We start from the raw sequence: 13846 nt of genomic DNA on the forward strand, positions 1-13846 counted from the left end.
GGCAGGCAGACGGCGGGCGGCACCAGGGGCGGAGGCCGAGGGCGAGAACAGCGTGAGCCGCGGGCGCGTGTGTGGGTTGCGGGCGCCCGGCTCCGTTAGGGTTGCGGTTGGGCCTGGCCTTGCCTCCAGCAAAACGGCTGTGGTCAACGTCCTTCGTTGCGATGCACGCGCGAGACGGAAACATCCGGACAAGCATGCGGTCCTCGATCCTCAACCGGGGCCGTCGTCCCTGGAATGTTCTTTCATGACGACGATTGTTGTGTGCGTCGCTCGCCAGGCCGTGCTGCCTCCGCCCACCGACTGACAGGCCGCGGCTCTTCCAGCGAGCCGGTCTGAGCAAGCCGCCCAAAATTGGCCGCCTGCATGGTAACGAAAAGAAATGGCCTCTTGGATTTTCATGTGATTGGTGGACCGCCAACCTTTTCCCTGGATGCAGGCTTTTTTGCTTTTCGGATCCTGATCGTTAACGGCTTTTTGCTTAGGGCCTCGCGCTACACGACGCCTAATCCTTAGGAATCGTCCCGCTAACCATCGCGCTCCCCTCCACGCCCTGCCCAATGAACGCCAACCGCCGCTCTCTTCGAGCGGGCTGCCAGGCGTGCTGTCGTCTCTTCCATTCCCCGCTGCGCTCTTTAAACATCCGGCCAAGGCCAGGAAATCCCAGCCCGATCAGCGTTCGGATGTCTTGACAGTCTCAGCGCGATGTTGAAACTCCCCAGCAAGACGCACGGATCGAAGGCGTCCGATCGCTCTAGGGACGCTGGCCGCCACGGTCAGCGTAGATTCAGCCACCATGTCTCATGTCAATGAAGTGGACTGATCGCCAGTGATGAAAGGTCGCAGCCAAATCATCTTCACGCTATCACCACGACTGCGAACGTTCTGAGCTCGTTCGGTTTCGAAACCGAGCTCGCCTGATTGCGAGGCTGGTTGACGCAAGTAACAACGGCGTTGGGTTCTAAATCATGCTAGCTGCGCCGCTTACAACGGTCATCTCTGTCGTCCTGAATCTCCACTTCGTAAGAGGCTGAATTAAAACCTACACGTTGCCTGTCACTGTGACACTGTGGCCAATCATCGACTCCGCGAACCTTTCGGCATTCCTGTCAGCTCTTCCTTCACACACCAATCATGCTCCTTGGGTCGCTTCTGGAGCCCGACATTGTGCCAATACGGCAAGTTTAAGCGAATTACCAACTCGGTCCGTCAGATCGAGCAGCAGCCGATGTTGACGAGTCTTGTCTTGTGGAGTTCCAGTCGATCGCCTCCGGAGATATATATCTGCGAATGAACACACAGATTCTGCTGTGCGACATCAGGGAGCGTTCTCCACTTTCAGTAAAACAGCCGTGAGCTAAGTGGTCAACCGAGTGTCGTCGGCCAACTCCAATACCGATCGTTTCCAAGCTGCTCATCCCTAGCGCCTGTTATGCAACATGCAACATGCAATATTGCTAAGCAGGGGCCTAATTCTTACCACCCTTGCGCGATGATTGGCCAGAGATATATCGGGATATGCAAAACAACATTCGAGCGTAACATTTCTACGCTGCTGGTAACGATGAAAAAAAAAGAAAAAAATTTAAAGCTTTCCCAAAAGCTAAAGCATATGATATACAGAGGATCTCCTAAACTAACGCAAGCGAATCCAAAGAGGAAAGGGTTACGAGATTCCCACGCGAAAGTAAGATTCGCTAGTCATATATACACGGCGACACCTATACTCGCACTAAGAATTGGCGCACTCCTCAAATCCAACTCACCTCCACTTTGCTTCTCATCAAATGCCATTGTCAAATTTAGAAATACATATTTGCCCTGATCACAGACGTTACGCTACATGCACTGGCATCGTAGTCCCACGTTTTGGGCAAGCCCTTTCCCTGTTAAACAATTTTCTCGTTTTCACCATGGTGAACATGACTGTCCTTGCCGTCGGGAGCGGCGACACTGGACCGTCTTCTCACCTGCTCAGCCGCAATGTCAGCGAGACTAGCGCCTCTGTGTCTGTCAAGACCCTCCCTTTCAACCTCCGCAAAGCGCACTGCCGGACGGAATTTCTTGCTCTGCCAGGCCTTGCCAACGATACCGTACAGCTCATCAACTTCTTCAAGAGTGAGACCCTAAAGCGTTTCTGTTAATTGCGAAGACGAATGGTGTAATTCCTCTACGTATTTTACTTACCTTGGTCTCATAGATCATGAAGTAAACAAAGGCGATACAGACGAAGCAGAAGGTGGCCCAAATGAAGAACACCTTTGATTGCAAGTTTGCATGACCCTTATTCACCAAACTATAACGTCAAATTAGCGGAGTTGTAATCATACTTGGTGATCTTTGTGCGTTGTATTCTACGCTGCAAAGTAGCCTTGCACCGCTTCTTGAAGCTTTCATTACCGGAGCAAAGGGTAGCTTGCAGAGTGTCATGCTAGTCGCACTTGTGAGCCCACGCTTACTATGGTGTAGAGTATGCAATGGCCCCTAACAAAGAAAATGTTAACTCTGTGCAACTGGAACGTAAAAGGACGGATAGCACTAATCTTGCGTAATGTCATGATCCACAGATTCGTTTGCAAAAGCGAGATCTGGAATTCAAGGCATATGGAAGGAGGCACGACCAGTGCACTTGAGGACTATTACTTACAATTGAGAAGCCAATTAGAGGCTGTCGTCATGCTCAAGCACTTTGCTCGTACCTTGAGAGGGAAGAGTTCGCCGGTGACGACCCAGGCAACGGGGCCCCAGGAGCTCGCAAAGAAAAAGATATAAATGCAGCTGTTACGATATCAGCACTGGTATTGAACGCAAATAGGATGTCCTACACGAATGCGATAGCAGCCTTCTGCGCAGGAAGGTTTGAGAAGGACGCAGCAGTTCCGGTGATTGCGACGATGTACTGGCAGACACACATCCTTAAGGCAAACATTAGCAAACTCTGAGAGAAATCCTTAAGAGTAGACTCACCCAATGGCTCCCATTAGGAGCAAATTTCTACGACCCATCTTTTCCACTAGGTATAGACCAGGGAAAGTGGAAGCGACGTTGACCGAGTTTGTGATCACTTGGATGATGAATGGATTCTGAAACCCGGCGTTTGTGAAGTACTGTGTACCGTAATAGAAGATAAAGTTGACTCCGGTAAGTTGCTGCAAGGCCTGGAGTGAGCATCCGGTAATGAGACGCTTGAGGACTGTTCCTTTGAAGCAATCCGCGTAACTGGATTTGCCCAGAGATAACTCGTCTGATTCCATTTTCAGTATTCACATTTCTTTGACTGCCCGTTTCTCAACTTACAGTGATGATTGGCCTGGATTTCCGCAATTTCTTCCTGGATCGCTTCGTGGTCTTCAGGAAGCCTTCGGAGCCTACATAAGGAGTGGACAGCCTATTCATGTTAATTTGAGCCATTTGAACGGAGACACATTGGCTCAACCGACCTTATCCCGTCTCTCTTTCTTGATATAGAAGCGTGGTGTCTCAGGTAGGATAAGCAACCCGGTACAGAGTATCAAGGACCACGCAAATTGTATGCCGATGGGAATTCTGTAAGACCCCGAGTCTTGTCGGTTTTTGGTGGAATTGTTTACAATAGCCGCTAGAAACAAACCTACGCTCTAATTAGTCTATAGCATCCGCGATCATTTTGAAATGTGCCGCACCTATGGTAATGGCCAATTGATAGGCCCCGACAATGGTTCCTCGGATCCATTTTGGAGACGTCTCACTTTGATACATTGGAATCATGGCACTCACCAGCCCAACGCCAAGTCCCGCGAAGAAACGGCCAGCTATGAACATCGGTCGCGCGGTAGAAGCGATTTGAAGTATCACGCCAAGATTGAACACAAATCCGGCTGAGCTGAACAAACCCCATCGACGACCAATCAAGTCGGCAACTGGCGCAGCGGAGAGTGCGCCGAAGAAAGTCCCGGCACTCAGGATGGAAACAATCAGAGAGTCCTGGGCCGAAGTGATCTGGTAATTGTTCTGGGGGTCTGCGAACCTGAGCATGCGTTAACATCAACTAGCTCTTAAGACAGTGTCGAATGAACGAACAGGTGCAGCCAGTAAGGCATCGCAAGAATACCGGATATGGTACCCGTGTCATAGCTGGGTATTGTCAACTTCAAGTATCAGGTGATTGCGCTTCTTGAATTTCTCACCCGAACAGCACACCACCAAATGCTACGAACAAACCTATTACTATGGCGGGCCAAGAGCTGCCCGCCGCGCCTTCTGGCTTCTTTAGCATGAATTTGGCCATTTAGGTTGAAGAGTCGCCCAATTCCTGCCCAGCACAAGATTTGGATCTCTGGATACTAGAATGCAAGACCGCAGATGGTGATATCCCCTGCGATGAGCGAGATCCAGTTCACCTGAGACGAGGTGTCTCGCATTTATACATTTTGAAGCGACGACACAGCTCCATCAAGGTCGATCCTACCATCGATCCATGCCCATCTGTATTCTTGGTGATGCTCTCTCATTGGGCCCGTCAAATGGGAATATGCCTCACGAGACCGAAGAATCCACATATGGGGAACTACCGCTCCGTCTTTCCAATGACGCGAAGATGTCGATGCTAGCGTGCTCAGGTGCCCAATCCACTTGTCGCGCCTTCCAATGAAGAGCCTTATAGCAATTTAAAAGTCACATCTAGCCCGGCCGAGAAGCATGTCTTCCTGCGTTTCATCGCATGCTAGTGGGTACGAAGAGCGGGGCTTTAGTTTGCTCGCATTTGCTGTCAATTGGAGAGCTTCAAAGACGTAGGAGTAGGTCACGAGCCATTCAATGACGGATGAGCACAGAGAGTCGAAAACAGAATCTTGTTCGCGATCAAACCGCTAGTTCTTCGTGATGGAGCTTCATTCTGATGGACCAGGTAGTTGATGCCAAGGTCTCGTTCGAATTTGACGACAAGGCTGAACCTCCCCCCTGCACAATGGGCTCATGGACCAAGACCGCACTGTAGCCCGCGTCCAGTACGTCAACGTCAATGCAAGCCAGCAGAAGAACGGAGGGCGCACCTGTCTCGTTCATGAGACGAGAAGCTTAATCCTGCGCCTAGAAGATGGGACCAAACATCGGCCCGACCGTCTGCCAATGAGACCTGTCGATCGACGAAAATCAAGGTTCGGCGTGCGAGGAAGAATCTCCGCGGTTGCCACTCTCACGCTCCAAAACCCCCCCTCCCCAAGGCGGGTCATTGCTAGCGAGAATTATGCACGCGAAAAAAAAAAAGCATTCTCATGGTAAGCTTTGTAAATGCACCATTACGTGGCTGGCTGCTTAACCTCAACAAGCTGGATGAACGCCCCCCAAAAAAGGTTCAGACGCCCTTTTTTTTCCCCTTCCTCGCAACGGAGTGGGAATTTCTCGGAGCTGACAGGTCGGAAGTTCAAGTAAATTGCACGGTCCAAATTAGGGTTCGCAACGTGCTAACAGCCGTTAAGGTTACGGGCACCTGCAGCAACGCTGGACCACGGCACAGATCAAGGGGACAACAAAAGAGACGAAGGAGAAAGAAAGGTTCTTAGTTTGGCTATGATTCTGTAGTAAGAAGCAAAACTGGCAAGCTGCATACGGCGGGCAATGTCGCAACAGGGTGTGCACAGGCACGACGTCACCGATCACAGGACGCCAACGGAATGGTGTCCTTAAGCTGAGGGAAAGCAAGGAAGTCCAAGAACCTTGAGTGCGGCTAACGTGTCCTAAGAAGTACAGTAAGACACTTTGGGCTTTTGCGGGGTAGCCTTCTCGTATAGACGCAGTTTACTAAACTGAGCTACCAGATGAGCCGTTTGGGGGGTGTGGGCAGAGTCCACAGAGAGCGAAGATTGTGATGCCGAAGACCGGTCCAGCACTTTGTTGGCAAAGCGTTTCATATTAAGCAGTTTCTCTGCCAATGCCTGCCTTGTACCGTGCAAGTGCCCGGTCGCGAGACTGCTTGTGATCCACAATTGGTTTCGGGTAGCCGTTCATTTGCGCCCTCTTGCCCTCGCCCCTTCCGTACGGGTCGTGGATCGCCTTACCCTTGATGTCCTTGAGCTCAGGCACCCACTTCCGTATGAACTCGCCGTCTTCGTCGAACTTCTCGCTTTGAAGCAGAGGGTTGAATATTCGAAAGTACGGTTGGGGATCAACTCCTGTCGACGCTGAAAAACCCCATCCGCCGTTGTTGCTCGCGAAGTCGCCGTCGATTAAGTGTTCCATGAAGTACCGCTCCCCCAAGCGCCAGTCAATCAGCAGGTCCTTCGCGAGAAATGACGCGACTATCATACGGCACCTATTGTGCATATAGGCCATGGTGTTGAGTTGACGCATCGCTGCATCGACTGCCAAGGTAAACATTAGATTGAGACATTCCACAACGTTCCGTCAAATAGCCTTACCGATAGGAAATCCAGTCATTCCTTTGCACCAGCGATCGAAGAGCTCATCGTCATATTCCCATTCAATGTTTGCATACTCGTATTTGAACGGTTTGTGCATGCAAACGTACGGCCAGTTGACCAAGACATGTTTGTAGAAATCCCTCCAGGCCACCTCAGAGATCCAACATGCGATGCCTGCATTGCCACCATCGAGCTTCTTTGTGCTATTGGCGTCCCTCGCCATCCTGCAGCTCGTTCGTGCCGCCAACGTTCCCACGGCATGGTGAACTGAGACCATGGCCGTACTTGCGGCTCCCGGAAAGTTACGGGTATCCTTATATCTGCCAATTTTTTCGTTGAGGAAATGCTTCAACCTGGCCATAGCCTCGTGCTCTCCGGCAGGCCACAGCTTCTCAAATCGTTCCTTCTCTTCTGGTGCCAGATTCTTGTTTTCAGGGGCGGAGGGTATGGACGACTGGAAGATGTCTTTGAACTCTTTCCGAGCATGAGCTGGGTTTTTCCCTGGTGGTTCGGATGCCTCGAGCAAATCCGGATGTGCGTGAAGGTGGGCTATCCACGCTCTGAACCACGGAGAATACACGGCGTACTGCTTACCGGTGCCAGAAGCCAAGCGGCCAGGTGGTACCACAACATCGTCATGCAGCGCAGTAAACGATATTCCCTTCCCAAGGCACAGGCGTGTCAGCTTAGCTTCGCGTCGAAGCTCGTCTACCTCGTACTCGATGTTGCAGAATACATGCCTGATTCCGTGTTCATGGCAGAATTGCAGAATGTACTGCGGCACGTCTTTCCGCTTATTGATTATGGTCACTTGTAACGGTATGTCCAGCTCGTCTAGGTCTCGCTTCAAGACAGCCAATGTCCGGAGTTCGAAGTCTACACGTGCTGGGCTTGTGAGATGGGCCTGATGGTCTTGTGGGCTGACCACAAACAGAGTGATCAACGGTACTTTTGCTTCCCTAGCCTTCTCCGCAGCCATGGAAAGCCCGCGATTATCATGCATCCGTAGGTCTCTCTTGAACCAGTGCAGCACTGCCTTGCCAACTTTTATATTCGCTCGGTCCTCGGCGGTTTCCTCCATAGCCGATTCGAGAACTTCCATGGGCTTTGGGATCTCGTTGTTGTTGTACATTGCACAGCGTTCATTAGACATTTCCGGCGGATAGAACTCTCTCTGCACGATTCCATACTTCTCTTCGACGCGCGGGCGGCCGAGCGTGGAATTTGCCTCGCCGTTGCCCGTTGCCTTGATCTTCTTTGAGGGGCCGGCACGTCGTGAGCGCTCGTTCGCCTTGCTTCCTGAAGGGTCGGTGTACGCAGCGCCAGTGACAGCAGCGGCTTTGCGTTTGGGCGCCATGGCACTGAACTGTAAGAAAGAGAGAGTAGACGGCCGAAGAGGGCGAACTACAAAGGGTCTGGCTGGCCACAGCGGAGCGAATCGAAGTCGTGTGAGAGTCGTCAGGGGTTGGGATAGGGAAGGAGGCATTGAAAGCTCCACGGAAGACTTGATGGGCCACGAGACAGACGTGTGTCGGACGCCATGATTTGCTCTCGCGATTCGCAGGCGGGCGACGAAGACGCGACGATCGCCGGGCGACGAGCATCGGGGACGCGGCGTCATAGATCGATCTCATTAGGCATCTGTGACGGGTGGCTGAGGCAACAAGGCTGGAGCGCGAGATGGGAGCCCCTGCCCGCCACCAGGCCAGCCATTCCCATTGTCCCCCCAAGCGACGATGGCAGGCCTTGCAGGACGGAAGAGGGCAGAAGGAAGGGTGGAATCGACCCCGGAACCTCTCGGAAGCGCTTGTCAGAGTAAGTGAAGGGCGAGAGATTTCCAGATCGACGACCAGGAACAGTAGATGGCATGGGCAAGGAGACGGGGCCCAGCGTGATGAGCCAGGCTGGGACGCAGGCCTGCAAACGAATCGCCCTGTCGCTGCCCGCTCGCAGGTGAAGTTTGCGCGTGGGAGATGTCTGGCTGTGGCTGAAGCCTTTGCAGATCCGCCCCGCATGTGCTTGACACAGGCGTCCGTTGACGCGCAGACGCCTGGCTCAGGTGACGGCGCCCGTCCATGTGGTGACGAGCAAGCGCGCCGGGTGCTGGGACGGGCGACTACCAGCCGGGTCGACGCCCGCGGGCCTTGACGTGAGCGTGCAAGAATCATGACGCGCCAGCGCAGACCAGAAGACTGCGTGAAGCACTTCGCCCGCCGGCGACGCAGGCCAATGGCAGGCTGTCCAGTGGCTGTCCAGCCATCACGGCTGCGGCGCTACGCTGTTTGAGGCATCGTGACGAAATGCCCGCACTACCGCTTCACCTTATTCACCAGCACCGACCAGCTTGTGCTTTCCAGGTTTTTCTTTCGCCGTCTGCTCCGGCTGACCTTTTGTGCTACTCTTCCTCGCCATCCTCCTGTCGTTGCCAGAACCCCTTTCACCATGGTTTCTCCTCTTATGTGTCCGTGACCGTCGACCAAGTCCCCCGATAGGAATACCCGCGACTTTCCTTGAACCACTCTCGTGTCCGGCACTTCCTGGACCAGCACGGCCGCTGTGATCTCCTCGGGTTTCCGGCCCAGAGTCCTTCGCTTTCTACAGTCTCGTTTCAAATTGGTTGCGTCTCGCAGACGGGGTTTCGTCCTCTCGCCGTCTTATCCGGTGACTGCCGCTGATATCCTGGATCGATATCCTCGCTTCCGCCGTCACATCGCTAAGCGCCAGAGCTTCGACTGGGTCAGCGCTGACCCCGCCAAATGAGTTGAACGTCAAAAGGCAGGAGGCACAACCAGACAACACACGTTGTATCATAAGTCTGTTCAATTGCAGACAATGGCATTATCGTGCATGGCGCGGCCGCTGGTTGCGCTTGTCCTCTACCTGGCCCTGCTGCCTGTGGCGTTGTCGACAACCACCGAGTACATTACGTACCAGGACAACAATGGGCAGAAGATCTATCTGGCAGATAATCGGAAGCCTGCTCTATACACCGGAAACTTCGGGTCGTGTCTGGGCGAGAGTTTGATCGACGTCACTCGCTTTGATGCCTCATACTATCACGACAACATGACGATAATATTTGACATTCAAGGAAGCACCAACTTGACGAGAGATGCTGTGATGAGTGAGAATGACAAGTTTAACGAGCTCTTAAACCATTTACTAATGGAGCTAAAGTTTACATTGGCGTCTTTGCCTATGGCGAGACTCGATTTGAACTGCCCTTCGACCCATGCAAGGCCAATATCTACAGGTACTTTGCCCACGCTCTCGAATTTACTTGGATCTACTTGCTGAATTTGAAAATATAGCATGTGCCCGGTCAGACATAATGTCAGCATCACCGCCAGTGGCCAGATTCCTTTGGCGCAAAGTGACATTGCCATGATCCCGAACATTGCATACTCCATCCCCGACTTTGAGGGTCAAGCAATTCTCCGCATCTTCTCAAATACCACGCAGTCCGAAATTGCTTGTTACTCTGCCGTTGTCACCAACGGAGCGACATTTTCTCAGCCTAAAGCTATAGGCTCCATCTTGGGTATTTTTGCCTTCATCGCCGTCGTCGCATCCTTCGTCACGGCCATATACGGTTCTGACGTTGTGACAATGCGTATGCACTACGCGCATTCGCTCTCAGTTCTGGTTGTCTTTTCAGTTTACCAGCACATTTTCTTCACGGGGGCCCTATCGATGAACTGGCCAAGCGTGCTTCCCGCGTTCTGGAGTAACTATGCCTGGGCTGCTGGTATCATCAACACCAAGAGCATGCAAGAATCGTTCAATAAACTCACTAGCAACCATCGTGGTAACACCTCCATGCTTGGAGCCGCCGGCACCGATACCTGGGCTTCGGATGTTGGAGGGGGTTATGATATCCACCAAATATACAAACGTGCTCTCTCCTACAGCGCACCTACTTTGTCAAGAACAATCGAGAACATGTTGGCCAAACGTGCGTCCTCTGGGAATGACAACGTGACCGCTACTAAATACATGGGCCATCTGGTTCCTGCGGGTCTATCACTTCCGGGCAACTACTCCGGTTTCCCCGGGACCCTGTATCCGGAGGAGATCCCAGCCTCAAACGCTTTTCTCACTGGCTTCGTCTGGTTCCTGATCTTGATTCTCGTCGTTGGGGGTGGCGTGTTGATCTTCAAGTGCGGTCTTGAAGTTCTCTACCAATTCAAACTTATGAAGACCGAGCGTTTCAATTATTTTAGAAAGCATTATTGGGGTTACTTGGCAGTTGCTATCGCACGAACCTGCTTCATCGCGTTCTTCTCCATGATGTTCTACACTATCTTTCAATTCAGCTACGGTGGTGCGACGGCTGTTTTGGCAATCGCTGCAGTCGTCTTTGTCATCTTCTTTGCTGGTATATTCGGCATTGTGGGATATGCTTGCTATTACAAGCTTAGATTCGATACGTGGGATTCGATACGTGCTCGTTACGAACGCATTACCGTGCTTGGCTTCATTCCGTGGTACCGCACTGGAGACTTCTCTACACGAAATGCGCCGGCCAGTGCAGACACAGCGCCTACAGAAGAGAAGAAGCTAGGTGTCGATGGAAACCTTGCTGCTTCCGACGACAAAATTTCGACTTCGCCGAATTCCACGTGGACGACGCATCATTCCGAATTCCACAAATCTGTTCATGACGACGAAGACTTCACGAAGAAGTTCGGATGGCTAGCCTCGCGTCACCGCAAGTCTAAGTGGTGGTTTTTTGCAGCCTGGACAGTGTATGAATTTGTGCGAGCCTGTTTCTTTGCAGGCGCGTCTGGCTACGCCATGGTCCAGGTGTTTGGTCTCTTGGTCGTCGAATTTATCGCGTTCATGGTCATCATCAGAATTCGACCTTTCGAGGGCCAGCGTCTTAACGTTCTCATGGTTTATCTGCTTGGCTTCAGTAAAGTGTCGACTGTTGCCCTCTCCGCCGCATTTGATGTAACCTTCAACATCGGGAGGATCACAACCACTGCGATTGGCATTGTCATCATTGTGATTCAGGGCATCGTCACAATCGTCCTAATGATCTGTATCGTGCTTAGCGCTATCACCAGCTACTTCTCGGTCATGCGTTACCGTGAAGAAATACGGCCGAAGAAATGGAATCCGTACCGCGAACGATATTTCAAACATCTCGATCGTGCTGTACGTGACCGCCCCCGGACGCCACCGCCGGCTCTACCCACCCCGCCCCCAGAGGAGCCCAAAGGGCCGTACTTCTCCGTCAACTCCGTCAGGCGCGCACCGAAGATTGAGGACGAAGACCCAGAATTTTTGGCTGAAATTGCCAGAGATCCTCGCCTATCCGTAGAGCCTGTGGATACGACAGTGTCCGTCGAAAACACAGAAGCATTTTACCGTAACCACCCAGCAGCTTCTGGCTCACGCATGTCTAGGGCTATGAGCACGTCATCGCGACGTTCGACAACAGGCCTTCCGTACGCAGCAAGAGTGCACCGTGGGTCGTGGAGCACACGGGACTTCAGCGAATTCACCGACGGTTTCAATGGAGTCGACGGAACGACTACACCGAGGAGAGAGAACGATCCCTTTCGTCCAGCCTCACGACAGTATCCCTTGCTAAATACGCGCATCAGTTACGACAATCTAAGCAAGCCTGTCACGGCAGGTGCTCAGCTGCGTAATGCACAATATGCTGAAGATATGGGCAGATCTTCGACTGGATCACCGAATCATCACAGCTCGCCCGCATCCCCATCTATTAGTCGAACTGGGAGCCTAAGAGAGAGCACTCCCATCGAGACAACAACACAGCATATTAGTCCATCTCGAGAATCAGCGAAACCATCGCTGACTCCTATCAACACAGCGATCACACGCTCTATAGAGAACATGAGTCCTTCATCTAGTCCTCGTACTCCACCTCGCACCCGAAGTCGACTTCAGAAACACCGGCAAGGGGAAAGTATTGATGAAGTTAATGAAGGTTAAAAAGCTAGGACGGATCAGATGGTGATTGGACTCTTCATTTTTTTCACAGTTACGAAAGATAAGTCATGCATCTAAGAAAGGCAACATCGAGTATAGCACTTGTCGGTGCAAGGGTTGTTTTTCCTGATTTTAATAGAAAGGAATAAGCGTTGAACGTTATATGACCCTCTTTTTGGAGCGAACGGACGAAAGGTATGACGTTTACGAGCACGACATCGGCAAAGGCGTTTATACATGATTGAGCGGTCAATGGATTTTCTGATTGCCGTGGTTCTTTTCAACCTTACCATAATCATCGTCTCAGTCTGTTGTGGAGACACATCTACATTTGCATCTGCTTCACTGCAGGAATAGACAATATAACAATTTCTCACCCTGACTTTCACGATTCCTTGTCTTCTTCCAACGTGACATCCATGGTGGACATTTGAATCAATGGAACTTGATGAGTCGCGGTGCTTCTTTTTGTTGGAGCGGAAACCCTGCGGCTCTGGTACCCATCGTTCTCCTCGGAGCATCTCCAACGTAGCCTCTGAGTTGAAGTACACGTTCTTTATGATCAAATTTTTTTTCTCCTTCTTAAAATGTTTGGTCCTATAGCTTTATTGCGTGCTTACGATGGCTTTTGAGTTTTCGCGCTGATGAAGTAAGTGTACAGCGCCAGCAATCTGATCCAAGATCCACGACGCACGAGTGTGGGCGTCCTAGCCGCAGATGTCCGCAACTTGAGATGGTGACAGGAGCTTTTGTGATCCCACCAACTTCGGTAACGGCCATGACGAGGCCAGCATTTGAGTCTTCCATAATGAACGTGTTTGTATCCATTCTTATAGAACTGTGAAGCTTGGCTCTCCTAACCGTACGGCTGTCTCAAGAAAACAACAATTGTTTCACCCACAAAATGAAGCTACGCATGGGATGGGAAGACGTAGAAATACCCAGAACTACGGCGATTCGAAATGAAGGATGAAAAAAAAATGATGAGAACCACTCAAGTCGAGACAGGAGAAATCGAGGCCCTCAGTGGCAGCTTATGCAACCGAAATTTATATCTTAGATTGCACGACCCGAGCCCAAGTCAGAAACGAGGAGCCGGATAGAATGAGATATACATGCTTGGAAGGATAGAACCTTCCGAAAAGGTTTGCAAAGAAGTATTAGAATGGAACTGCGGTCCCCTGAGATTACTAAGGAATTCAGCCATTTCCTTTCGCCGCGTACTTGGACGGCAATATAGACGTCAACATCTCGGGTGTTGCCGTATGCGGCTGGAACTCTAAGTTGAGCGAGAACGTAAGCGCGTGCCAGCACAGATAAGACTAGTAAGCTGGGAGGAAGTATGCCTAGGAGTCGTCCTGAACTCAATGGCTGCAAAGGAGACCAAAGAAACGAAGCAGGAGCGAGGGCGATGGCACGAAAGATTCGTATCTTTGATGCATACGTTCCTTCGTCCAAATACCAACAAGAGGAAGCACTTTGAACAT

At 51.5% G+C, this 13846-nt stretch overlaps 3 protein-coding genes across 4 annotated transcripts; 1 reads left to right on the top strand and 2 right to left on the bottom strand.

Annotated features, from left to right (window-relative positions):
• Positions 1–1589: 1589 nt before the first annotated feature.
• PV09_00472 lies at positions 1590–4387 on the bottom strand. Of its 2 annotated transcripts, XM_016353215.1 has the most exons (11): positions 4164–4387; positions 4057–4110; positions 3660–4003; positions 3438–3607; positions 3295–3385; positions 2965–3241; positions 2823–2912; positions 2645–2775; positions 2457–2481; positions 2185–2293; positions 1590–2123 (listed from the first exon to the last, which is right to left on the bottom strand). In XM_016353215.1, exons 1-11 carry the CDS (start codon positions 4262–4264, stop codon positions 1887–1889), a joined length of 1629 nt encoding a protein of 542 aa, XP_016219472.1. In that variant the 5' UTR covers positions 4265–4387; the 3' UTR covers positions 1590–1886. The 2 variants fall into 2 exon arrangements, with proteins under 2 accessions (XP_016219472.1, XP_016219473.1); XM_016353216.1 differs by having other exon boundaries at positions 2185–2481.
• Positions 4388–5513: 1126 nt separating this feature from the next.
• Positions 5514–8050, bottom strand: PV09_00473 (uncharacterized protein). The gene is made up of 2 exons (XM_016353217.1): positions 6393–8050; positions 5514–6335 (listed from the first exon to the last, which is right to left on the bottom strand). The coding sequence occupies exons 1-2, from the start codon at positions 8014–8016 to the stop codon at positions 5887–5889; spliced, it is 2073 nt and encodes a 690-aa protein (XP_016219474.1). The 5' UTR covers positions 8017–8050; the 3' UTR covers positions 5514–5886.
• Positions 8051–8727: 677 nt separating this feature from the next.
• PV09_00474 (uncharacterized protein) lies at positions 8728–12741 on the top strand. Its single transcript, XM_016353218.1, has 3 exons — positions 8728–9519; positions 9573–9648; positions 9707–12741. Exons 1-3 carry the CDS (start codon positions 9228–9230, stop codon positions 12360–12362), a joined length of 3024 nt encoding a protein of 1007 aa, XP_016219475.1. The 5' UTR covers positions 8728–9227; the 3' UTR covers positions 12363–12741.
• The last annotated feature ends 1105 nt before the right edge of the window (positions 12742–13846 follow it).

The sequence above is a fragment of the Verruconis gallopava genome (genome assembly GCF_000836295.1).
Source record: "Verruconis gallopava strain CBS 43764 unplaced genomic scaffold supercont1.1, whole genome shotgun sequence".
Lineage (NCBI taxonomy): Eukaryota > Fungi > Ascomycota > Dothideomycetes > Venturiales > Sympoventuriaceae > Verruconis > Verruconis gallopava.

Bases quoted from the DNA above. Each gene is read 5' to 3' on its own strand.
- PV09_00474 (XM_016353218.1), top strand. From the start codon at position 9,228: ATGGCATTATCGTGCATGGCGCGGCCGCTGGTTGCGCTTGTCCTCTAC. The intron at 9,520-9,572 runs GTGAGAATGACA...ATGGAGCTAAAG, and splicing joins GACGAGAGATGCTGTGATGA to TTTACATTGGCGTCTTTGCC. The intron at 9,649-9,706 runs GTACTTTGCCCA...TTGAAAATATAG, and splicing joins TGCAAGGCCAATATCTACAG to CATGTGCCCGGTCAGACATA.
- PV09_00473 (XM_016353217.1), bottom strand. From the start codon at position 8,016: ATGACGCCGCGTCCCCGATGCTCGTCGCCCGGCGATCGTCGCGTCTTC. The intron at 6,336-6,392 runs GTAAGGCTATTT...TTACCTTGGCAG, and splicing joins AATGACTGGATTTCCTATCG to TCGATGCAGCGATGCGTCAA.
- PV09_00472 (XM_016353215.1), bottom strand. From the start codon at position 4,264: ATGGCCAAATTCATGCTAAAGAAGCCAGAAGGCGCGGCGGGCAGCTCT. The intron at 2,482-2,644 runs GTAAGTAATAGT...TTTCTTTGTTAG, and splicing joins CTCTAATTGGCTTCTCAATT to GGGCCATTGCATACTCTACA. The intron at 2,124-2,184 runs GTAAGTAAAATA...GAAACGCTTTAG, and splicing joins TCATGATCTATGAGACCAAG to GGTCTCACTCTTGAAGAAGT.